A 24,807-nucleotide genomic window follows, 5' to 3' on the forward strand; every position below is an offset into this window, starting at 1 on the left:
CACAAGATGTTTTGAATATTCAGATATTTAAAACAAAAATATTGATATGCGCATTAAGACTTGCTCAAGTATGATTTGATAAATAAACTAACTAATGAACTACTTGGCTAATGTTTGATCTTGTTATATATTTAACAAATTATTTCAGATAAAATGACAGTCAGATTTTTTTAAATTTCATTTTTAACAAAAACAACGGCAGATGTCGAAGCTCTCTCACCCCACACCACCGCAGGAAAAAGCGAAAGAGACTCACTCTGATATCACATAATTTTAAAGGTTACAAAAATACTCCAATTTGCCAAGAATTTCAAAATAGGACCCCCTTTCAAAATACCATGTACCGGTATCTGCCATTGTTTTGGATAATTTTAAACATAAGGTGCTGTGAAATTTATTTCAGGATATGGCTTTTTCTACATTTAATACAACATAAAATTCCGACAGTTATTGCTTGGAAAAAACGCATTTTTACTATGTTTTGCAAAAAATTGTCACAAGCCGTTTCTGAAATAAATTTCAATATTTTACAGCAACCGATACGTTCAAATACACTACAAGAGATACACTTTAATGAGAATGTGAAAAAAATCCCCTAGAGACATTGATTCTTGAAAAAAAAGCATTCTAGCAATTTCAACGTGTAACTATCAAACCTAGGCAAAATGGAGGGTATTACTAGTGGTATTACTTATACTACCTATACTACTACCTTGCATTTATATTCAAAAATTTGTAACAAATGGTTTGTAACTTTCTGAACATAAATCATGTGAGAACATAAACATCAATTCTGCACCTGCTGCTTGATATACTGAAGATGCTGCTGAGATAGAATTGTTAAAAAGCAGAAGTTTTGAAAATGGGTTATAACTTAAGATCACATGACTTTTCCCTTCATCTTTATGCAAAAGTAAGATCTTTTCAACAAATTAATGCCACAAATGCAAGTCATAATTAACAAATAATAACAAAAATATTGCACATACTATTCACCCGAACTTTAGAAAAATCGTTAACATTAAGATTACAATCCAGATGAGTTAAATAACAAAAATTGTTTAATATAACCATGTTCTTTTTATACACAGTTTAACAGGTAGACTTAGATTAGCCAAATCAGTTTACAACTACATGTGATTTTCGTAAATTTTGTCTTAAATGTGTTTATATACTTTATATACTCCATTACTCAAACAAAATGATCGATTGTGGTCCTTAAAAAATGGCACTTTTCACTCAACAAGACAGCAAGTTTTCAAGCTTTAAAAGATTATACAATTACGCTCTTTAAGTTACTAGTTTTTTAGTCAACCTCGCTATGGAGATAGAAACTTGTGAATTTCACACAAGGCGATAAAAGTGTAGAAATTTGGAACCCCAAACAGGGTTTTCAGATCGAAACAGTTTTTCGATAAAGTAAACTTAAAGAATTAAATTGCTGAAATTTCCAGATTTTTTTTTTTATTTAAGGTCTAATTTAGGAGTTCGAAAGGAGTGAAAATATTGTAAATGCTAAGTTACGAAAAATATGAAAAAATTTGTCTTTTCATAGAATTTTGTCAAGTAAGCATTAAACAATTTTAAAAGTGGATTGAACTCATTATGTATTATTTACAGGATCAATAACTTAAGACTGCTTCAGTATGATTTATTCAAAGCACTTTAAAAAACGTGAAAAAAGTAACATTTATCACCAAACGTGCAAAATTACGTGAACAGAGCTTTCAAGGTAACTTATTCGTCTTTTGAAGAAAAGGTCAAACTGAGCTTTATTTGCAAGTTTTCCTGGAGTAGGAAAATAGGTTTCTCTGTATTTTTGAGCATTATATTTGCATTGAAATAAACGTCAAGTCACACCTTGCTGCCTTGCTGAAGAATACTGCAAATACTAGTAGTTTTACAAAAGAGGTAAACACAGACTTATAATTACAGTAAGACATGTTTAAAGGCATAAGGGGCGGTTCTATTCCTTGGAGAAATAAACCAAGTTTTGATACTAATGACTACGCAGTGTTAAATATGCTGTATTTTGATTTGTTTTTTCTTACAAGAGGCTTTAAAGTTTAGAGGTAAAAATCGTGGTAAATTGCTTTGAACAGAGCGTTTTGATTAGACGTGATATTTACATTAGCCAGTAATGAGAAATATCAAAATTACGTTCAAGCACTGCTTGCAAACTGGCGCTAGGAATTCTCTCCCCTATGCCTTGAAAATGGCTGCTTTCATAATCAGTTACGCATAAAGCAGTGTAACTATTAACTAGGTCACATACTTCAATGGATTATTTGTGAAATCATACCAAAATCAGAAATGGAAGAATATCACTAAACCTTTATCCAGTTCTTTAAATTTCAATAGTGACTATTTTGCCGTACTGTTATTATGATACATGGTTTTATTATTACCAACTCACTAAATTTCAACAGCCAAAATTTTAAAGGAACCATTCAACAGAATTTTCCCCATCTTGACACATTCGCATGTAAAACTTTACTGCTACTACTAATTCAACCGATGTAGTTTAAAATTTAGTGTAGTTAACGTGAAGCACAACTGCAATTTTCACTGTTGAGGTACGTGATGAAATAAAGGAGACATGGAGGACACAAAATATCAGGAGGGGAAAATATTGGTGAATGGTAAAACCCAGTGTTTGACAAATACAGGCGTCAAACCCATTTTTAAATTCATCAAATATAAGTTTTCGACAAATACCTAAATCCATTGTCTTAGAACGTTTCGTTGAATCGGTTAAAACTGAAATATCCATAGACTTAGTATCCTGATCGCCTTGCATCCACACCCTGGTCACTCAGAACTGAAAAAGTGACATCTCTTCCAAGGGTTCAGGTTTCAAATGGTCCATCGGGGTAGGAGGCAGAAAGGGCTGGGTAACCACCCTTTCTATTTTTCAATAAACATTATTTGAAAGACAGAATTTGATTAACAATGCACTAAAATAGCAATGCACAGGTAGCTTTTGTTTCCTGCATATTTCAAAATGCTATAGATTAAAGTAATTAATTAAACTTCAGACCCTTACACCCCCCTATGTAAAACGGCATTATATAGGTCACTGGCTATCCTTATATGGTCTGCTGCATGCTGCAATCTGAGTAGTTTTTACCAGGTTTGACAAACCAAACCGTCATGTAGCGCCATCTGGAAAAGAACAGAAATGATCTTCTCTGCTGCAATCAGTAGCTTAGCAGATTGTTTTAGTGCGTGTGTGTGTGTGCACGAGCTTGCGCGTGTTTAATCTTCAGCAACACAGAAATGGCGATAATAATGCAATTCGAACTGGTATACATATACAAATAAAGTAATAATCGTTTATGATAATAACTGTACGGACATCATCTCTGCTCACGGTCAGCTGTCATTTTTGATCTGTTAGTTATATTAATCCAAAAACCATGTAAAACGACCTTAAAATACTACACCAGTCTACCGTAATATAAAAATGCACTGATAGAATGAATAAACCTACTAGATCTATTAGAATAGATTTGAATAGATGGAAAGACAATAGATAAACTATCAAAGTCGGTCAAGTATTAGCATTTTAACCGAAATGAAAAGAAAAGAAAAAAATGCATGCACTGCACTGATATATTTCTTTACGTCAGATAATGAAACAAAACTCCGACTAGGCTATGCAAGAAAGCTCTGAGCTGAGAAAGCCTCTGTCGATAGAGTAGCACCGCCGACTACTTCTGCAGTGGACTAGGATCTAAGAGCGGTTTTGGGCACAACAATAGAATCACGTGGATTTCGCCGATCAGGTAAGATTCAACCTATACCATCGACATAATCAAATTTAAATTCGAACACTTCCTGAAAAGACCTAGAACGAACCGTGTGACTTTCTTAAAGTGAATTAAAAAGCAATGGGAGCATTTGCGGTTGGGGCGGAACTAACCCTTTGTAAGATGTTACCTATATTTCAAGAAGTTTGTAGAATACGCGCCTAAACACATTGTTTTGACACCTTCATAATAGAAAAAAACACATGCATAAACAAAGTTTTGATGTATTTGAGGTATAAATTTATAAATTGTCAATTATCACTTTGATGCGTAAAACAGAAATTAAACGCCTTTGTCGAAATCCACAGTTTAAAGGGATTAAAATTTTAATTGACACATTCGATGCTTAATCATTCTATATCTATATATAAAACAGGAAAAATATTACCATGAAGTTGTCTAACCTGTCATATTGCTAAGTGATTCGTAGGAAATAAACACAAGGACGGTTAACCTAATGCAATTAAAACTACAGAACAAAAACGCACCATTAACAAACATACTACAATTAAAAGAACGTTAATGCACGTATTTTGAGAAACCCGTAGAAAATATCCACCAAAACTACTTCCCCACTGATAAATGCTAGTAGCTTCTATATGCAGAAACAGTTATCAAATTGTAAAGGTTCGGAAAAAATAAAATGCTGTAATACTGTATCCCCCGTTTTTTACATGTTTTTACAGAGTAACATTTTTCCATTGATCCTACCATTGACCAGACCCATTGTTTTGCTGGGTGGGAGAGAGGGGGCGGGGCAAGCATACATACTAGTATGTATATACGTGTATGTATACTACTTCCTTCGGCAAATACAGTAAAACCGTAAAACCACCTATGTTATTTAGGGAGTGGAGGGGGAGGGAGAAGGAGGTGGGAGTATCGCCGAATTAATGGGAAGGTTAAGTGTCCACTGTGTTCTTCTGTGGACCGACATTGCCGAAGTTGACACTATTTACCCCTATTATGATGCGATGTGAGAGATGTCACTCCTAAAAACAGTGATCATAAAGAACTCTTAGGGCATATCTTGAAAACACCCCCATTATCTAAAATGACCTATAAAAAGTGTGTAAAATAAAAGTTTTTCGAAACTCCCTACGTATAACCCTTGGCAGGAATACCGGAATGTTTAGAAGTATTTTTGCAAACACTGAGGACCTACATAGAAGGGGATGCATTTACATAAATAAAATATTAGCAGTCTTCTATTTCCAGTAGCCTGACCCATGCTTTTTGTACTATCAAACCGTCTGCCGCAAACCTTGCCTTGGGTTTCCAGCCCAGTAAATGGAGATTTGACGAGTCGAAGACGAAGTCGTCATTACGGACGGTCCTTCTTGTGTTCAATATTGAGCATTTTTTAACACTCTGAACGATTGATTAATTTTGATTCTATGATCCATTAATAAATTGAACGTCATGAGAATGACGTTTACACAATGAAAGCGTACTAGTAAGCGTAAAATTATGACGCCATAGGACTGTGACGTTTACATTGGACTGTGACGTTTGTTCATAATGACGTCATAAGACTGGTTACCTCGCCAGCAGCTTTCCATCAGTCATGTCGTAACCATTCTGCGGCTCCAAAAATTATCTGGGTTTCTTGCCCAGATAATCTAGCTTCAAGACCAACATGGAGCAAGATATCAAAATGGAGACCCTTACGCCTGAGGAAGAAAGTACTTACGATATTATTTCTTTAGATACAAGGCCAACAGGGGAGGCTGTTAATCAACCTGAGAATAACGCGCAAAATGAAGAAGCTGCAGAGACTGAGATTGACATCACGATCCAGCCCACACCAGAAAAGGATGGAACGAGGGCGTGGCTGGTGTGCTTTGGCGGCTTTTTGATACAAGTTCTAATTGTTGGTTTCCTTCACGTATATGGCATATTCTTTGTCAAGTTCCTAGAAGAGTTCAAATCTTCTAAGGCGACCACAGGTAAAAAGTTTGTCTCAAGACTGAAGTGTATATATTTCTCATTTCTCTTTCGTAACTGTTTTCTCTTCTGATACAACGCGATCAAACTAAACATATTTCACAAAAATAGAAATAATTACGTACCTACCCTTCCACGATTATTTATCTTTTAAGCTTGGGTTGGAGCTCTGGCATACGGCGTAGCCATGGCCCTCGGTCCGCTGTCCAGCGCAGTCATCAACCGCTATGGCAACAGGATAAGTGCAATGATAGGGAGTATCATCTGTTCCATCGCTCTTCTGATCTCGTCATTCATGCCCGACGTCACCTGGCTCTTCGTCACCCTTTCGTTCCTCTACGGATGCGGGTGTTGTTTCGCCTACACCCCAACTATGTGCATCTCTGGCGACTACTTTGAGAAATACGTCGCACTGGCCACGGGGATCATGACGGCGGGGAGCAGCGTAGGGACCCTCATTCTGTCACCATTTACCCAACTTCTGGTAGATAGTATCGGCTGGAGGGGCGCCTTTAGGGTGTTTTCGGGGGTCGTGTTAATTCCACTGTGGAGCTCCTATCTCTTCAAACCATTGGAAGGTTCCCACAAGACCCCCAGTCAGCGGATCAAGACTTCATTGGCACGCCGGGTGATCGCCGACTTGGCCCTGTGGAAGAACAGAGTATTCATTGTGTGGATTGCGGGGATTTTTCTTGTCATGTTTGGATACTATATTCCATACGTCCATTTGGTAAGTTTTAATTTGTTTCAAACATTCTAATTAAATTACTTAAAAGAAAAAAAAACAAGATAAGACCTCAGTAGCTTGCTGTTTTTTAAAGTGAATGTTCAATCATTTCTATTAAGAAACCAGGAAATAATTTACTAATTATTATTATTCAAATAATTTTCAATGAGTAAATTTGAGCTAAATTTTTGTACAACCAAGGTCTCCTATGCAATGGATGTCGGGATCCCACCAACACAGGCCTCACTTCTTATGATGGTAATGGGTGGCGCTACGGCAACGGGGCGAGTTCTCTTCGGCAAGATTGTAGAATATGGCTTCCTGAACCGCCTCCATATGCATCAATTATCTATGGTCGTCACGGGCACGGGGTGCATGCTTCTCCCCCTTATTCGGTCCTTCTCAGGGCTGGTTGCCTACGTCATCTTTATCGGCCTAGTCGACGGATGTTATGTGGTGTTACTGCCAACCTTGACGGCTAGTTTTGTAGGACAAGACCGAGCCGTTGTGGCTTGGGGATTTCTGGTCGGTGTAACGTCTATAACTTACACGCTGGGACCACCAATCGCAGGTAATAAATTCTTCAATTAGTATTTTTAGTGAGACTTTTACAAAGACATAGCAAAACTTTTTTTAAATTCAGGCTTAATTTAATTTAATTTTCATTTAATCCAAGTTGAAGTTTAATTTAGCTGTATTTGACGATTTTCTTACAGTTAGTTGCATGGGTGAAAAAAGAAAAATTAAAAGTGTTGAAAAAAAAAAACGTAGCTTGCATTGCATTTAACCCATTCGAAAAGGAAACGTTCAAAATGAAAACCGATTTTCCTGAAATCAGACATAATCCTGAAAACTTTCACCCATGGATTTGCTCTTATTTAATTCCATTTCAGGACTAATATACGACAGCACCGGGTCTTATAACCTGGCCTTCCACTTGGCGGGAATTCCTCTCATCCTCGGAGCCCTCATTTTATTCCTCGTCCCCTGGGCACAGCGGACTGCCAAGACAACCAACGTGATGGTTGCCGCCAGGAAAACATACGAACAGTTCCCAGAATCCGAGACAGACAGAGCAGACGACAATTGGTTGACCAAGGAGGAGGAGGAGGAGGATACAGGGGATTTCTTGGTCTTTGAAAATTGTAATAACCATATATGTATATCTGAAAATTATTTTTTTTAATCAATCTTCCTTTACCTTACAGTGAAAATAGAGCTTGTTTTCTTATTCTGATAAGGAATAGTTGAAATACGTATGATTACGGTTTCAGAAGGGAAATATTCTCCCTAGAAAATACATTTTAGGGCATAAAATAATTTTTAAAAAAAAATTAAAAAATTAAAAAAATGAAATACTAAATATGGGATATTTCTATTTAAAGTTGATGACAAAAATGAACACCGAGAGGAAGGAATCGATATCCCGACCAAGAATTCCGCAAGCAGGGATACCCTTGTCCCCAGCAGTGTCAGCAAAGCCATTGACATCCTGAGGAAAACATCTCGCACTTTGTTCAGAACCAACTCAGACCCTGAGAGACAATCACTGGTTTCTGGGCTTCAGGTTATCTGTATTCATCAAATATTTAGACTCCGAATTAAACTGTCCGATATTCATTGGCTAAATATAATTTCGTTTTGCCCTTTGAAATCTATCAAATTCATATAATAGCATTTTGTTAATTCATCCATTCATTATATTATATTATATTATTAATTATTATTAATATTATATTATTACCTCCGCCAAGGAGGTTATGTTTTCACCCCTGTTTGTCTGTCTGTCTGTTTGTCATCAACATAACTCAAAAAGTTATGGACCGATATTTATGAAATTTTTTAGGTAGGTCAGAAATGGGTTTACTTAGAAGTGATTAGTTTTTGGTGGTGATCCGGATCAATAATCAATCATATTATATTATATTATATTATATTATATTATATTATATTATATGTTCATCTAATCATTCTAGGAATGCGAGCTGGAGGCTATCCGTGTTCTATTCGAACCATCATCGCAGGACGACGCACAGCAAGATGACAGAATCGAAATAGAAAATATCGACTTCTCTCAAGCCTCGCAGCACCAAAAAGTCCACGCCGCCAGTTTGAGCCCCCAGATGCTGTATCACCGCAATCTCACTCCCGTGCCTGAAGAGGGCGCAGCTGGGCGGCGACAAACCGCGCTATCGGGCACCGCACTGGGACCACGCCCCTCGGAGGATTCCCACGACAAAAACAGCCTTCAGTTTGCACTGGATGACAACATTTCTCAGAGCAGCCACTCCCCCATGGCAAGCCCACGCTGAATTGTCACTAATCCGCCTTGAAGGACTTTTGAAATCACACGTAGAGAATGTCCATTTTGTTATTAAGTGAAAGCATCTATTTTAATCGTTTCGACTATGTGGTTAATTTGATTCTATTGCAGATGTTAGAGAAGAGTCGCTATAAACAACCGCACAGTGGTCTTTTTACAAAATATATTCTAAATTGTTGAAACGAAATACAAAATACGCACTAGAAAGATGATCAATCAAAAAAACCTGAATTGAATAAATCCGTACATGAATAACTAATTCCTGTCCTTTTTTCTGTAATGTCTCATCCCTGAGAGTGGATTAAAGTTGTGCAGTTCTGTTCAGTATTCTTGACTCTGGCTTCCGGGTCCTCCCTTTCCTTTGCTGGATTTCTTTGGTAACAGGGCTTGTTGAATATTAGGCAGCACTCCGCCCTGTGAGATGGTTACTCCGGACAGAAGTTTGTTCAATTCGTCATCATTTCTGAAATTAAAAAAATTGACTGTGAATAAGTATTGATCGTACATTTCATGCATATGTCAATACAGTCCACATCTACAAAATATGCTAAAAGTTTGTAGAAAATAATCAAAAAAGCTTTAATTAACATAAATCATTCTGCGTCATTGTAAGTGATAAACTAATATATTAAAGGCGTTTTTCGGTAGGAAAAACAGTTAATATTGATAGTTATGCGTCTACCTTACGGCCAGTTGCACGTGTCTAGGTACTATACGAGACTTCTTGTTGTCCCTGGCCGCATTCCCTGCCAACTCCAGAATCTCGGCCACCAAATATTCGAGGACAGCAGCCAAGTAGACAGGGGCACCCGAGCCAACACGCTCAGCGTAGTGACCTTTTGTTGGAGCGAAATGTTGTCGTTGTATTATAAGTGATTTTATAATAATTCAAGAAATTGAACGTGTCCAGCAACGAAGGCAGTCTTTTATACATTGGTTTTCACATTGAGATCTGCAAAATCCTTACTTCAGAGGTCCAGAAACCTCGTTTCAAAATCCAGGTGTGGTTAATATAATGTATCTGAATAGAATAGAAAATCAAACTCGGTCAGTTTAAGATACACTGCTTAGGCTAACTTTACCTTTACGCAGAAACCTCTGTATTCTGCCAACGGGGAATTGTAGACCGGCCCTCGCAGATCGGGTTTGTTTCGCCCCTTTCTTACTGGGAGCACCTTTCCCTCTCCCACTCATGTTGTCAAATTTCCCTCCGAGATGACTCTGCCCACGTGGGTGTTACAAGTGGTTTGTAAAAGCGGAGGGAAAGTCCATTCAAGTGACCAGGGGGCAAGTCTCAAATCACTATTGCCGCACTGGATCTAGTTTATTATTTTTTTACCGTAGAAATCAACACTAAGTACTCCTTGTGTTTCTTAAAACACAACTTAATCAACTTTACTGACGCATTATTATTGCAGAAGGAAGCCAAATTTGTGTGAACGTGTGTTTGTAGGAGGGGGGGAAGAGAATAAGTAAAACTATGCGTAATTGAAGCCTGCCGGGTCTAAGTCCACCGATGTAACTGACATTGCCAATATTAATATTTGTGTGACTGACCGAATTTCATTTCTTTGTGACACTGGTGAATGTAAGTAGAAAAAAAATCGGTGTTAAAAACTGAAAATAAACTGATTTTACTTTGCCCACAAATCGACTTCCAACGACATTTAAAATCATTTTTAGTTTTGCTGTTAAAGATTGAATCTTTAAATAAAAAATTAGTATATCAAATCAAGCAATTACGTCTTTGAATAGATCATTAATTCCTAATGATTGATTTTGAGGCGATGTTATCCGATCCTCTCTTGAAATATCCCTAAATGCTCTCGCGAAAAAATGGAAAATTGAGGGGGCTATCCGTCCTCAGAGTTGTAAGCTTGGTGTCTTGGTCTAGTATAAACTATGCCAATCCATCAGTAGCTTTCCTCGCTCTCATAGTTATAAAAATAGTAAAGGTTATGCTCTTCTGATATAATAATACAACAGACTAAGACAGTGTAAAATCTTTTTTATTGTTTCTTTCTTAAAACGTGTATTTTTTGCACATGAACCTCACTCACTGTACACACCATTATGTGGTTTAAACCAAGATTAAAACACAGTAAGTATAAAGGAAGACTCACAACTGATAAAACCAAAACAGTGAAATAATATTAGTATATAAACGCAGAAATTCTTAAAGACAACATCTGAGTATTCCCACTTTTGGACAGACTAGACAAGTTCACAAAACACAGGTGCACTAAATGCTTGTCAAACAAAATGTGTCTTATAACTGTTCTACTTTTTTAAAATAATTTTGACAGTATCTGATATGTACAATAAAACATCCTCACACCATGGCCTAGACAGATAAAGAGGTGAAATGTAATGAAACATGGACAGGAGTTATGACTAAATATTTTGACCAAAAATAAAACTGCAAATCCACTTAATTTTGTCGTTCATAGCATACTTCTTTATACCAGATGATACCAAGCAATGAATCTAATAAAAACCAAGGAACAACCTCATGTAGATAAAGTAGCTTGTCATAACAGAGAAATGACATATTGAGACATCTCTTTTGTGCAATATGACTGTGCTTCTCATGAAATTGACACAGACAGATACATTTGATTTAATACAAAAAATACTATAAGTAAATAAATAAAATAAAACAAAACAAATAATAATTAAACAAGCAGAGGCATAGTTTTCCTGTTAAATTCCTTGGGTTTGATTTTCATTTCTCAAAGATCAGTGATAAACAATAAATAAAAACACCGTTTGCCAAGCATTAATTTTGCAACTTCTGAATACAGAGTATAATTTCAACACAGAACAACACTCATCATTTCTGATACATATCTGCAAGCCTGGTATGTTCCAGTTTTAAACTGTATTTGGCAATTCAATCTTAATGTTTTGAATTTTACTAATACTACTACCTAATATCTATGCTAACCTAATTCATACGGAAGAATATTCTTGTTTTATAAATTCATTCCTCAATAAAATGTCAATCATATATCCCAAGTATGCATTTCTTTGACATAAAAAAAAAGTTCAATGTTTAGTATGCAAAATGATTGAAAAAGGTGATATACTGAACATATTAAAGCACCACCCCTATCAAAGAAACAAATCACATTACTATTATGGCTCTAATGTCTGTGCACTGTATGTAGGTAATTCAAATATCAATTTTTGACAATATGGCATGGTCTGTTTGGAACTAAAGAAAAAATGCTTCTGCACGTATCAGCAGGAACAAATTTTCATTTCAAACTGAGATCAAAGAGTTTCTGACAGCTATGGAGATATACTGCGACATAGGACTCATTTCCATTGTTCTATGTAATATCAGTATTAACTACACTAAGATATAGGAAAATTAAAGGAAGGACATTTGACAAAAAAATTACATCTCTTGTCTAAAATGCGCAGTGAATCTTAAAGTAAACAAATAAAATTCAAACAAAACAAATGAGTAGTTCATATGAATGGCAGCTGTTTGTGATACAAATTCAATTCATAGCTTCACAAATCTTATAACTATTACAATGCTATGGTACACCTTAAATAATTACATCACTTAACACCACAGCAAATAATAAATAACTAAATTCTATTAGGAACATGGATACACATTATAAAGAGGAAAATGTATTTAACTGGAATACAGGCTATGAAACACATTACTTGTTTTGTGTTATCATATCACCATCAGCAGTACCTTAACATTACACTTCCGTTCTATAATAGCTATCAAGAAACCTTGGAGCTTGCTTCTTCAGCTAGGGGTAGTTTTCAAGAAATGCTTATGGAGATAGTTAAAGAAAATTGTACATCCCTAATGTCTGAATGTCTGGTATTTGAGGTCAGAAATCATAAAAACTTCTTGTCTATTACTCTTCACCACCTTGTGCTGTCACAATAAATTTCTTCCTTTCTCAGTCATTAAAATCAAAGTAGATATTCATTGCATTGCTTTTGTTATATATCAAAATTATGTGTAAAGAATGATCACAACACGTTATTAGTACCAAGGTTGAACCTCACACTTCAAACAAATTCTTCAAATCATCCAGGGCCTTCACTATGGTCCGACCAAATCTTTTTGCATTCTGAAAAAAAAAAAAATAAATAAATAAATAAATAAATAAAGAAGAGAACATAAAGATCAAAATGTATCACTTGGTATTTAGAAATTTTAAAAATGGACAAAAAACATTTCAACGGATGGATGTGACACATAAAAGAATACTTACAGTCTCTGCACAGGATCTCTTACAGGAGACATGGAAGAAGATTGTGTACTCTCCAGCAATAATGTAAGACACACCATAACCGTCATCAGCTACCTTAATGGGAGAGGTGTGAGAAACAAATATTTAGACATTACAATATAAAGACAGATATACTTTTAAACAATGAATTGGTGGCTTCAATTTTACACTCATAATAGTAACTGTTGTAAGTAAATGGAAATTTATCAATATGACAGCCAGACAGAAACTGCCTAACTACAATAGTGTATGTGTGTGTGTGTCTGCATGTGAATGAATGTGCGTGTGAGTATCTCTTAGCCATGACTTACTGGCCCAAAGCCACCTCCTGCACAAATATGGTCTGGGTGTTTCAACAAATCCAATCTGTCTGTCTGGGTGTGCGGTGTCTAAAATAAAATGTAAATGGCAATAAATATCATGCTATATATACGGCATTTCATATCAAAGGGTTGAACTTCTAAATCAGAAATTTATATAATTGGACTATATATTCTATTCTTATTGCTCAAATTGCCCTGTGTCATCTTTTTCCAAGTAAAAAAAAGAAGGGGGGGGGCAGGGCTGTAAGATCTGAGACGTACCTGGCTAGTGGACAGCCTCCATGGTTCCCCTAGCACTTCTTTCAGGAATGGAGATTCAATCTCGAGGTACTTTGAAACCACATATAGACAGAACAAGTGCCTGTCAATGCCATTGCCAGTCATGGCCAGGCGGTATGATTCCTGATGAGTCTCTGATGCCTTTTTGAACAGGGCCATCTTTTCAGCTTTCTGGAATGATAAATAGAAATGACAATGATTTGACGATATGTTACAACTCCTATGCATAGGAAATACTGTCACTTTCAGTACAATCATAATCAGCTTAAACTTATCAAAGGTTACACTTACTGTTTTGGTTTTGTCATCCATGGCTCTGGCAAAGTTGGCAGCATCTATTGTGCAGGAGCGGACAGTTTCTGTCCTACCCTCCCTGAACAGTCTGGTCATTGAGGCTTCATAGGTCAAGCAAAATTTTCCAGCATCCTTTTGCAGGAAAAACAAAATACATATCTGTCACAAAATTGTGCACAAAATCAATACTGGATTAGCTATATTTGTAAGTTTAAAACATTATAAAATTGTTGCAAACAGTAAAAGGTTTTGCTAGGGGTGGCCAACTACACTCTGTTAAAATTCATAATATATCACAGCCATTTTAAGTGTATAGCCTTACAAAATCTATAAACACAATATCACTATCAAAGTTAAAAATTGCTTTAACTATAAAAGAACCTTTTTAGTAACCCTTCTACTTTCAACATTTTAGGAGTCAAATTCCACACAAAACTTACTCTAAAGTAAGCTAACTGTAGAGCCATCTGTATAAATGCATCAGGGCTGGTCTTGCACTTCTTGATCAGTCCTTTTCCAAACTGTGTATGAACTTCCAGGTGAAGATCTACATCATTGGCAAGAGCCTGGGAAACACGCAGGCTATTGTCTATCACAGCGCAGCACTGGAGATAGAACAAATACAAACATATACATACTCCTATGATAAGTAAAGAGTGATGGCTGTAAGCTCAGGATTTTTTTCAAATTTTTTAAGCTGTGAGAATAAGCTTCCTTATTGCCTCACCTCATCTGGGATCTCCCACTGCAGACGAATAGGGTTGGGTGGCTGTATACTAGCCTCTCCCTTGCAGTGGCCTGTCTCTGTGTATCTAAATAAAGAAAAAACTCAACTTCATCAAAATGCAACAAATCCACATCAAGATAAGCATATTTAAAATGATATCATTTATATCTTACTACTCAAACTTGGATCATGAAAATATAGTTATCTGTTTCACAATTATCTCTAATCCACTGAGATTCAATCATTAAAATAACTTTTTTGATATATTTTATAAAAGGTTAATCCTTAAACCATATACATACACACGAAAAATCAACTTGAAGAGTAATTTATCATTAATTCATGAAAAGTATGGAGAATACTTCTGTTCCCAATTTACTTTTAACTTTCATTGTGTAAAACTAAAAAAAAAATCACAAAAACACACACACAACACTATTACTACTAATAAACAAAAATCATAATATCGCATGCAAATTGGTATTATATGTATATAAAGTTTCCATGAAGTGAATGAACAGAATGAACTTGATCAATCCCCATTTTGCTTGTTATTTCACCAATGTGATGAAGTGGCAGTGGATAAGTTTCCTCTGGAGGCACCCTTGACCTTGAACAGTACTGATAGGTATTTTATAATTACCCAGTTTCTGTATCTATAGCCATAGTAGTCTCCCACAGATGAGCCATTATGGGGGCATCAGCCCTAAAGAAAACCCACATAATACTAACAAAATTGAACAAACTCAGAGAACAGACAAATCATGCACAAGGGACAGAAAAAGCAACAAGAAAAGCAAAGACAGAAAGTGCATGCCTGAAAATGATCAATGCAAAACCTTCAATACCTTCTATACAGCATAACAAACAAAATGCATGGTTTGTGACATCTTGGGTATAATGTCATAAAATGTTGTAAAGCATCTATCAATTTTATAACCAAAAATGTTATCAGTGACCACAAAGATTGATCAATTTGGATAAAACATATGCCCAACAGTAAATAAGTACTGCAAAATAACATGCTTTTGTTATGTATAACTATAATTCTAGATTTTTATTCAGTTCCATATTCGGAGGTATTGAAGTACCACATATGACCAATTTTAATCCGCAGAATTACGCCATAGTTACATCCACCACAGAAACTGGAGAGTTGTTACCAAGAAAAGAAATGCAAAAAGGGGTGCAAATACAGATGATAAATGCTGTGTCAAATATAAATAATAATAATAATAATAATAACAAAAATGTTTCAATAACCATGCATAGATTCTTGTGTGTGACAAGACAGTATCCATACTTAACAGTAAAAAGCCTGCTGAGTATGTATACACATTCTCACAAAGGTATTTTCCAGGACCCGTTACCAAAATATAACAAAATGTATCCAGATCCAAAGGTCTTGCACACACACAAGCTTGAATGTTAGTATGTATAACCCACCAAAATTGTGTACATTAAAGGGCAACTCATACCCTAAATGAGCTATATCTTCACTTATTCCATATTCCCACAGATGAGCCATGATTGGAGCATCAGCCCTAAGAATCAGTAGCAAAAGTAAAGAACATCTATTTGGACAAGCAGGGGTGAAAATCTACTTGGAAAATGCCAATTATTTACAAGATCTGATCTGCAGAAAACACCATATATGAATTGCAATCACTGGTGGTTGAATCCACTGCAGATATGCAGTTGAAAATGTCTAATGCATACAGATGATGACAAAGACAGTTTGGTTAACATAAGTAAAATCCACAATTCAAACAGAAGTAAGAAAGGTGCACTTCAGTATGACCAATAATATAATCATCTCAGTAAAGTACTCTATAATTTCAATTGGTTAAAACACAGAATTTAGTGTCTACACTAACTTTATTGAGACAATTTAAGAAACATCAAAACCACATGATTACAAAAATACACATATAAATATACATGAATTATGTTATCAAAAATCACATTTAACACTACTTCAGAATACTTAAAGGCTGCGTAAGTTTCTTCTGTGGCATACTGCCTTTATCTCAGCTGTATTGAACAGGTTATATCAATTTTATATCAATTTTAATGGTAAACTTTGCTGATGTATATTTTTTTGACATTTATAAATGATGAACAAGCACTGCTTATTAAATGACAACTCTCTTTGACAATTGACACACTTACCAGGAATGTTCAGCATTGAATCCAATCTAGAATTATAGAAACATTTAACATATATATATATATATATATATTTTTTTTTTTTTTTCCACATATGAAACATCTATTTAACACATGTATATTAAGTGAGCACATAAATATCCTGTGAATTCTCAAATACTGGGCATTAAAATATTTGTTGACACTGTAAAACTGGAAATTATCTAGAGAATAAAGTCAATGAAAAATGATGACTAAATCAAAAAATAAAAGAATCTAGGCAAATAAAAGTACAACACACACAAACACCAAGGTGTTAAAAATTTGAAAGCATCATACTCACCCTGCCATTAGCACTGATGATAAGATTGAAAGTCTTATCAAACCATCTGTCATAGCCTTTTCCATGCAGCATGGCACGGGCCCAAGAACTCAACTTGTTGGGCTCATTCTGCAAAACAAAGCGTTTTAAGTTAAAAATCCCACCTATACAGGTATTCAACAGCTTATATTGAAACACTGAAATTAGGACGCTGCTTTGTAATCTATCCTACACTTTTCCAATGAGTCATTTCAAAGCAAATCTTAAGAACTTTATTTATGAAAAACAATATTTGTTCTAGAAATACTTTTACTCATTTATTTATTCAAGTTAAATTCTCGTGTATTTCTCCTCACCAGATCAATGTATCTTGGTTCATCATCCAACACTACCACAAATGCAGACTGGAAAAATAAATATCACACAAAAATTGAATTGTACTTTTGTAAAAACTATTTTTTTCACAACGTTAATGACATATTTATTGTAAGTTCCAAATCACACTTATGTGTGCTAAAAGCAAATTTTTATGAGTTTAAAATACAATGTTCCTATATTTCCAAATAAATAAATTTCTAGTAAATCTAATAATTTTGCCACCATTCAAACTCCATTGTCTCAATTTCTTGTTACCTTTTCAATAGAATCCAAAGAAGTCTTATTAACACCCTTTCCAAAGTATTCTTTCCTTGCTTTTGCCCATGGAATTCTGTCTCCAGCAGTTAGGGCTCCAAGTTTTTCTTCACCTTTAGCAGGCTCATGATTATCTTCAATGATCTTTTTAAAGCTCCTGGTAACAAAAATTAAAATAGCTTTGAAAAGATTTAAAAGCATTCCACAGTCTCATCAAAACAAAAAACATCTCATTAAAAATACATAAGATTGTGCCTTATATCATGTGAAACTAAAAATTATTTGAACTTCTGAGAATAAATCTATCAGTAGCTAAAATTTGCAGAAAACAATGAAAATGCTACTGAACAAAATGATGTAGTAGTATTCATTTTTTTCTTGACACTAAAACTTACAATTCCAACTCAGCAGGATTAAGCAGTCTGCCCTTGTAATGGATATACATTTTGTAGTAACAGCCCTTGTGGTAGACCACTATGTGGCGAGAGTCGTACCAATGAACCAACTTGTCTAGAAAATGAAAGGTAAAAATATCTTTTCAGACTTGATGAAAATAAATTTCAAACCACCTGAATAATCATATTTATTGTTTATGCACATTTTTCAAGAAATAAGCTGATCTAACTTCGACTTCGCCAGATAACACAAAAGAGAAGAAAAAATTGCCCAGTTACAGAATCTACTTAATTTACTTAAAAGTAATGAAGTCTGAGGACTAAATTTTATACAATTTCTGGAATTATATGCCACACACTCACCTGTTTCCACACCAGGCAATCTAACAGAGTTGAACTGTCTTTCATACTGCTGGGAGCACAGGGGAACAGTACCATTCAGCAGGATCTGAAAAATAAATATCATTCTTTTAGGAACAGTATATAAAAAAATGGCGTGAAAAAATACAAAAAATACATTTTGCTGAAATGAACATCATTTTTTAGCATTAACTGATTTAAGTTCTTTTCAACTTGACTATTAACAATCATTTTAATAAATTAATTTATATAAAAACTTTCATCTCTCTTTAACCTTATAGCCAGGACAACAACTTATGCCCCTCATGCTTTAGACATATGCACATACACCCAGACCATGCTGTTGTGAGATAGAAGATAGAAGCAGTGTTGACAAGATATAAGGCAGTAATCTGTTTACACAGTGCCTTGCAATCATAATTTTATCTTTATGACTTTTGTGAGTATCAGCACAGGTCATAATGATAATATAAAATAGCATACTCAATCGGAATCCATCTTTTTGTAACACTACAACTGAATCATTCAAGCGCACTTAAAATAGCCTTTTTTTTCTCATAAATGCAAAATTTCTATCAAAAGTCAAATATTTAGAATGTTGTAACTATGTGTTTAAGGAAAACTCACTGGGGACAACTCTTCTCTCTCAATCTCTCTCCTAAATTTCAGGAAAGCATATGTGACATTGGCAGCTCTGGCAGCCTGTATCTTGGTGGGATGGTGGAAAACAGCACCCTGTAAAATGACATAAACACTTATTAACTTAATTTGCATGCATTTGTGGCAAATACATTCATAGAAATTGTATCTTATTTACAAACATTTATCAAAAAGAGTCTAGACCAGATTTTAGTGTGTGTAAAAATCATTGGAATACTAATGACAATTAAGGGGCTCGACTCTCAAGAAGTTGAGTTTGTTGATAACCCTGACATTGTCTCTTTCACAAACATAACATGTGAAAAAAGTAACTACCTGCCTTGGCTTTATTCTTTACAAATGTGCCAAAGAAATATACCACAGATCCTGAGCTTACTTATGCCCTGATATGGTGAGCCTTTCAATGCACACTAAAATCAGCCAAATCGAGGCATAAGTAAGCTCAGTACCTGGATTATATTACGTGGGCACATTTGGGACGAAAAAAGCAAAGGTACACAATTTCTCGGTTCACATATTATTTTAAGTGTAACGTGTGTGAAAGCCACAAAATGTTAGGGTCATCAATAAAGTCAACATATTTCTGTCATGGGAGATCACAGCTTTCCTGACTACTTACCACACCATAGTAGTTGCTGTTGACCATGATGGGGGATCTTCCCCTGAGGTAGACATACTCTTCCCACCAATCAGACACCTAAAATATATTACCATTACGAGGTGAATATAATAGCAATGTAAGCATATGTTACCTCCTAGTGCAGAAGATGCATTACACATGCTGTAGATAGACATAACTGGAAATCAGAAGATAAAGTTCTGATATCCCATGGAAATTGTAAATATTTTCTTTTATATCAGTACATGCCCTTTTAAACAAAAGCTCATAATTTTAATCAATGACTTTTCTGACTTGATAGAGGTTCTACTATTTTTATGACCAAAAAAAACTTAAATCTGTATTTTTAAAGTCTTATATATCAAGTGATCAGCAGGTATTCAAATGTTCAGCCGAATACTTACATAATTAGTGGCCCACCAGGATTTCAGGAGAAGGTACCTCTGCAACTTCTTACCCACACCATTTTTGAATTCTTCAGAGAGGGTTTTCATTCTCTCATAATTAGCATCGTCCATAAGTGGGCGGACAGACTTAATATACTAAAATGAAAATTGTGGATAATGCAGACAGTAATGGGTAAAGAAATCTCATGCTGAAAATATAAGGAGTTATAGATCAAATTTACATGGATTCTTTTATCAACAAAAATATGCATAAAAATAGTTCTCAAGTCAGAGGTTTTTGTTTAAGTTACATCTGCACTTAATATTTGTGGTCTGAAACTGGGCATTCAATATGCTAAATAAGTCAAAATATTTTTCAGTGTGCTTGTGTACATGTGCATGCTTGTGAACACAAATGCATCCTTACTCTTTCCATGGTATCCTCCACTCTGGGAACAAACATCTTCGGTAAAGAAGCTTGGTAACTGTACAGCAGTGGTTTCCTGCCTCCCAGCAGGCGCACTAAGACCTGAAAGGAAAAATGTCATGTTTTTACTTTATGCAGAAATATCTATGTATAACAGCACAGCTTATGAACAAGTGCAAATAGTAAACATGCCTGAAAACATTTTCCAGCTGTTGTTTTGATGAGGTCATTTGCACTCATCTGGTTCATGAAATTTCCCTATCATCAAATCCTGTTTCGAACTTTAAAACAATACATTCCAGTTTGTTTACTACACTATATTTTCCTCTCTGCTTATTTGCTTTGATCTTATTCAGAATTTGGAGAAACACTAATTGATTACATTTATCAAATCTCCCTTTTCATTCAGGCAAGGACAGGCTATTCCCTAACTTTTCTGCCATATGAAAACATACCAAATTGACTACCTTTCTTTATTAAACTTAACAACACAAACTGAGTAAAACATGGTTGTTTAAACTTACCGACCACAGCTTTGTCCATATTGACACTTTTCCTCTTGGTTCAAACATCCATCCGTGGTACATCAGGAGGAGTTTCAGCAGATACCTCAACACAAATATTTTGAGAAGCCAGACCAAAGTCCCAAACACAACTGCACTTGCATAAAATTTGTATGGATAGCTGAGAGCTCTTACACTGGAAAAATAAATAACAGAATACTTAAAAAGAAAAACTGTTGGGGTAAAAAATCTGATCACTTCAGTGAAAATTGCTCTCTTTATTTGTGTGACAAAACGCTGTCAGAACAAATACCATCAAATTAATCTTGACTGGATCATGGTACACAATGTAGCATTGTTAACATTATCTTTCCCAATTATAAGAAAAACTGGATGTACGTTAACAATTTTACCCAATACTCAAAAAAACTTCAAATGAACATCAACATTTTAAAATCTGGCATTAAGAATCTTAGAAATTAATGAAGTAATCTTGCAATTTCTATTATAGTTTTAGTAGTTGAAAAAAAAAAAAAAGAATATTTGTTCATTAAATAAGGACCAAAGTGTCACTTCTCGCCAAACTTCAACTTACCCAGGCATTCCACTCTGGATGCTATCTATAAGCCCCAGAGAAACATCCACCTTGGCCAGAACAAAAGCCAGGACAATGCTGACAGTGAACACCCAACTTATGGGGGCTGCTGGATACATGATGTTGATGAGGCGGTTCTTAAATAAATATATATGATAAGTGATAGGTCTATGTACCATACTCTAAGAAGTTCTATATAAATATTTAAACATGTAACTCTTTAATGTAATTCTTTGTACAGTAAGAATTGTATTTAAGTAAACAACAGCAACAGATTAGCAACATTCTGATGGAAATTCATCCGTGTAGTCATAGGATATGATTCAAGTGTTAAACTTTAAAATTTCTACACTAAAAATAGACATACGACATCACACTGAAGAAGATCACGGATGTGATCGAAAGCTCTGTCAGGTATAGCTCTATTTTTAGTGTAGAAATTGAAAAGTTTAATAATTGAATCAGATTAGCAACATCTTTTCAGCAACATGCCTCCTTGATGGTTAATCATAACTATCATAAAGACAACAAAATTTGTTTTTTTTTTTAAATCTGAAATACTTACCTTGAATCTGGCAATCCTTTTCTTCCATGATCGAACACCACTTTCCCATACAGCATGGAGGGCATCATGGTTCACATCAAAGTTGACTCCCTCATGAGTGATAGTAAAAGAAAAAGCCACAGCAGCGTGTGCCTCTGCCATCTTGTCAGATCTGGAAAATAATAACAACACTTAAATCTAAACGGGAGGTTAAGTTACATGGATTTCTTCTACTTTCTCTGAATAAGGCATCATTTTTCTATAAAAGCTACCATAAAGAACCAAAAAAAAAAAAAAAAAAGGGAAAAGATGTTCAAAACTAGATCAAGCCAAACATTTGCTATACATAGAACATATGAAAAAATATATATTCCTACGCAAAAAGTATATGCTACACCTATGAGCTATAAATATGTTAAGATAAATACAGCAAAAGGCCATCCAGGAATATCAAGATTATATTAACATCATCCGATCAGTTTTACCATGAAAATGTATCTAGAAAAACATACTTCAAATTGCAGAGGTCCTTTTTATAATGAAAAAATTTGGGTGAATTATTATACAAAGATACCATTGTCTGACAAATTAACTAGTACTCATTTATAGTATTTTCTAACTAATATACCATTAAATATGTTAGTCATACACGCACTATGAACCGACAAATATGTGTTACATAGCAAAAAAAATAAAAAAATAAAAAATCAAAAAGTTTTATTGGGCTGTTTTGCAAAAGTAAAAATGCAAAGGGTACCAGAAAATCAATCACCTGTGACGAAGAACCCAAGATATAAATCACAATATATGCAAGAGTGAAAAACATCCTGTTAAATTGATATCTCACAGAGTCACTCATATCAATCCAACAAATACATAACTAATTTACAATTTTGAAACTCAAAAATGAATTTCAAAATGCTATGCAGAGCATTGCTGATACCAGGTAATCTACCAATAAAAATCTGCATATTATGGTTTCTTATCAGATCATCTACTTTTGTCCCTCACAGGAGGTGTACCAGCCCTTCTAATTCTCATATTCATAGCATACATTTCCAAAATCAGTATGTGCTTGATACCAGATATAAGTTGAATTGTAGATTCAGAATTCTCTATATCTATACAAGCAGTTGATAGTAGATTACTGTACACTGTAAAACTGCCATATCATACCTGGGACTGTTAGGACCAAAACTTTTTAATACATATTTTATTCAAAGGCTTGTGCTTAATAAACTTAAATAAATTAGGTCAAATACTCCACTATCAGCCCTATCTTTGTCCTTCACTTATAACTGTCTTATTCCATTGGCAAAGGGTAATTTTTCAAATACAAATATGAATTGTATGTTTAATTATTCAATAGCAGCTCAGTCCTGTTGGTAGGAAAGTTTCATGTTTCTTCCAGATAAGCCTTCCTCTTATTCAGGAAAAGGGCCCTCTCTTAATCTAATTTTACTCTAGGTTCTAACAACATTCATTAATTCATAATAAAAAGGTCCACTTTTTTTTTTTAGAAAAATACCCCCTTGCCCCCTTTGAAACTGCTGGCCATAGGCTTGGGAAATAACATATAAATCAAGCTTTCTTTAAAGCTTTGAAAAAGTATGTTATTGTGAGAAGAATTATTTTTAAAAGGTGTTTACTTATCACAGAAATAGAGAGCTTTTAGGTAAATGCCCATAAAACACAATGATATGTACAAAATGTACGTAAATCTTGAAGTCTAACTTCCATAAAATTAAGGCAAGATAAAACATTGGAAGTCAGGTTAAGACATGCAATTCTCATGTAGTACAATGAGGGTTTACATGAGGGTTTATGTTTTGCACCTTGGAATATACAGTATGAACTTGAAACAATAATTAATTCTTTCCCAAGCTCGTTAATTATAATTTATATCTGTGTAACATACCTGTACAATACTACATCTGTCTGGGCCCGGGGAATCACTTGCTGTGATTTACTCCCATAATTTCTAAAATAACTTGACTATATAATCAAACCAAACTTAAATCTGCTTTGACATGCAATCTTTTATAAACTTTAAACATTAATGCAAGAAATTATTTTATACAAGAATTAGACTTTTATCTTCTGTCTTGTTTACGTATTCCTCGAGTGGGTACAAACTTGGGTAATTCGTTTTGTGGTTGGAAATTTGCATACTCAGTAAGAACAAAACTATGGGAAGGCACTAATACAAAACCATTCATTTGGTGCAGATTTTGACAAAGTTCACATCAGTATAGCAGATGCATGCCCCTTATGATTATGTTTCAAGAAAACGGAGATTTACCTGATAACAAAACAGCTGACAGCGTCTTCACCTCTCAGATCCAGGTGAGGCCTCGGTTTGGAAATCTCGTTCTAATTTTTGGGATTTAGTAACCCAATTAAACTTTTGTGGTGCACATAATTTTCAGTAACCGAAATCAATGGACATTTGTAGTGCCAGAGTAAATCTAAAGCGTTTGCATATTTCATATAACTCCTTTAAAAAGTTAAA

The 24,807-nt window shown here is 34.8% G+C and overlaps 3 protein-coding genes across 4 annotated transcripts; 1 reads left to right on the forward strand and 2 right to left on the reverse strand.

Moving 5' to 3' along the window:
- Positions 1-5,451: 5,451 nt before the first annotated feature.
- On the forward strand, positions 5,452-9,068 carry LOC106167229 (monocarboxylate transporter 10). The gene is made up of 6 exons (XM_013545950.2): positions 5,452-5,761; positions 5,915-6,489; positions 6,688-7,057; positions 7,380-7,631; positions 7,872-8,053; positions 8,463-9,068. The coding sequence occupies exons 1-6, from the start codon at positions 5,452-5,454 to the stop codon at positions 8,796-8,798; spliced, it is 2,025 nt and encodes a 674-aa protein (XP_013401404.2). The 3' UTR covers positions 8,799-9,068.
- LOC106167208 (histone H2A) lies at positions 8,958-10,068 on the reverse strand. The gene is made up of 3 exons (XM_013545930.2): positions 9,892-10,068; positions 9,492-9,645; positions 8,958-9,272 (listed from the first exon to the last, which is right to left on the reverse strand). Exons 1-3 carry the CDS (start codon positions 10,001-10,003, stop codon positions 9,131-9,133), a joined length of 408 nt encoding a protein of 135 aa, XP_013401384.1. The 5' UTR covers positions 10,004-10,068; the 3' UTR covers positions 8,958-9,130.
- Positions 10,069-10,800: 732 nt separating this feature from the next.
- Positions 10,801-24,745, reverse strand: LOC106167245 (carnitine O-palmitoyltransferase 1, liver isoform). Of its 2 annotated transcripts, none has more exons than XM_087000377.1 (22): positions 24,598-24,745; positions 22,317-22,467; positions 21,752-21,888; positions 21,178-21,352; positions 20,654-20,755; positions 20,245-20,382; positions 19,841-19,918; positions 19,189-19,296; positions 18,565-18,649; positions 18,202-18,316; positions 17,807-17,963; positions 17,530-17,577; positions 17,195-17,302; positions 16,876-16,901; positions 15,347-15,409; positions 14,704-14,788; positions 14,417-14,581; positions 13,974-14,108; positions 13,665-13,853; positions 13,392-13,469; positions 13,063-13,155; positions 10,801-12,918 (listed from the first exon to the last, which is right to left on the reverse strand). In XM_087000377.1, the coding sequence occupies exons 2-22, from the start codon at positions 22,455-22,457 to the stop codon at positions 12,850-12,852; spliced, it is 2,295 nt and encodes a 764-aa protein (XP_086856503.1). In that variant the 5' UTR covers positions 22,458-22,467; positions 24,598-24,745; the 3' UTR covers positions 10,801-12,849. The 2 variants fall into 2 exon arrangements, with proteins under 2 accessions (XP_086856503.1, XP_086856502.1); XM_087000376.1 differs by lacking the exon at positions 15,347-15,409 and adding an exon at positions 16,182-16,247.
- Between the last annotated feature and the right edge of the window lie 62 nt (positions 24,746-24,807).

The sequence above is a fragment of the Lingula anatina genome, chromosome 1, assembly GCF_051362555.1.
Source record: "Lingula anatina isolate TDL-2025a chromosome 1, LinAna3.0, whole genome shotgun sequence".
Taxonomy (NCBI): Eukaryota; Metazoa; Brachiopoda; class Lingulata; order Lingulida; family Lingulidae; genus Lingula; species Lingula anatina.

Bases quoted from the DNA above. Each gene is read 5' to 3' on its own strand.
- LOC106167229 (XM_013545950.2), top strand. From the start codon at position 5,452: ATGGAGCAAGATATCAAAATGGAGACCCTTACGCCTGAGGAAGAAAGT. The intron at 7,632-7,871 runs GTAATAACCATA...TTCTATTTAAAG, and splicing joins TTTCTTGGTCTTTGAAAATT to TTGATGACAAAAATGAACAC. The intron at 8,054-8,462 runs GTTATCTGTATT...TAATCATTCTAG, and splicing joins CACTGGTTTCTGGGCTTCAG to GAATGCGAGCTGGAGGCTAT.
- LOC106167208 (XM_013545930.2), bottom strand. From the start codon at position 10,003: ATGAGTGGGAGAGGGAAAGGTGCTCCCAGTAAGAAAGGGGCGAAACAA. The intron at 9,646-9,891 runs GTAAAGTTAGCC...CTCCAACAAAAG, and splicing joins ACAGAGGTTTCTGCGTAAAG to GTCACTACGCTGAGCGTGTT. The intron at 9,273-9,491 runs GTAGACGCATAA...TTTTAATTTCAG, and splicing joins CACGTGCAACTGGCCGTAAG to AAATGATGACGAATTGAACA.
- LOC106167245 (XM_087000376.1), bottom strand. From the start codon at position 22,457: ATGGCAGAGGCACACGCTGCTGTGGCTTTTTCTTTTACTATCACTCAT. The intron at 20,756-21,177 runs GTAAGTTTAAAC...TTTTCCTTTCAG, and splicing joins TATGGACAAAGCTGTGGTCG to GTCTTAGTGCGCCTGCTGGG. The intron at 13,156-13,391 runs GTAAGTCATGGC...TCTCCCATTAAG, and splicing joins CAGGAGGTGGCTTTGGGCCA to GTAGCTGATGACGGTTATGG.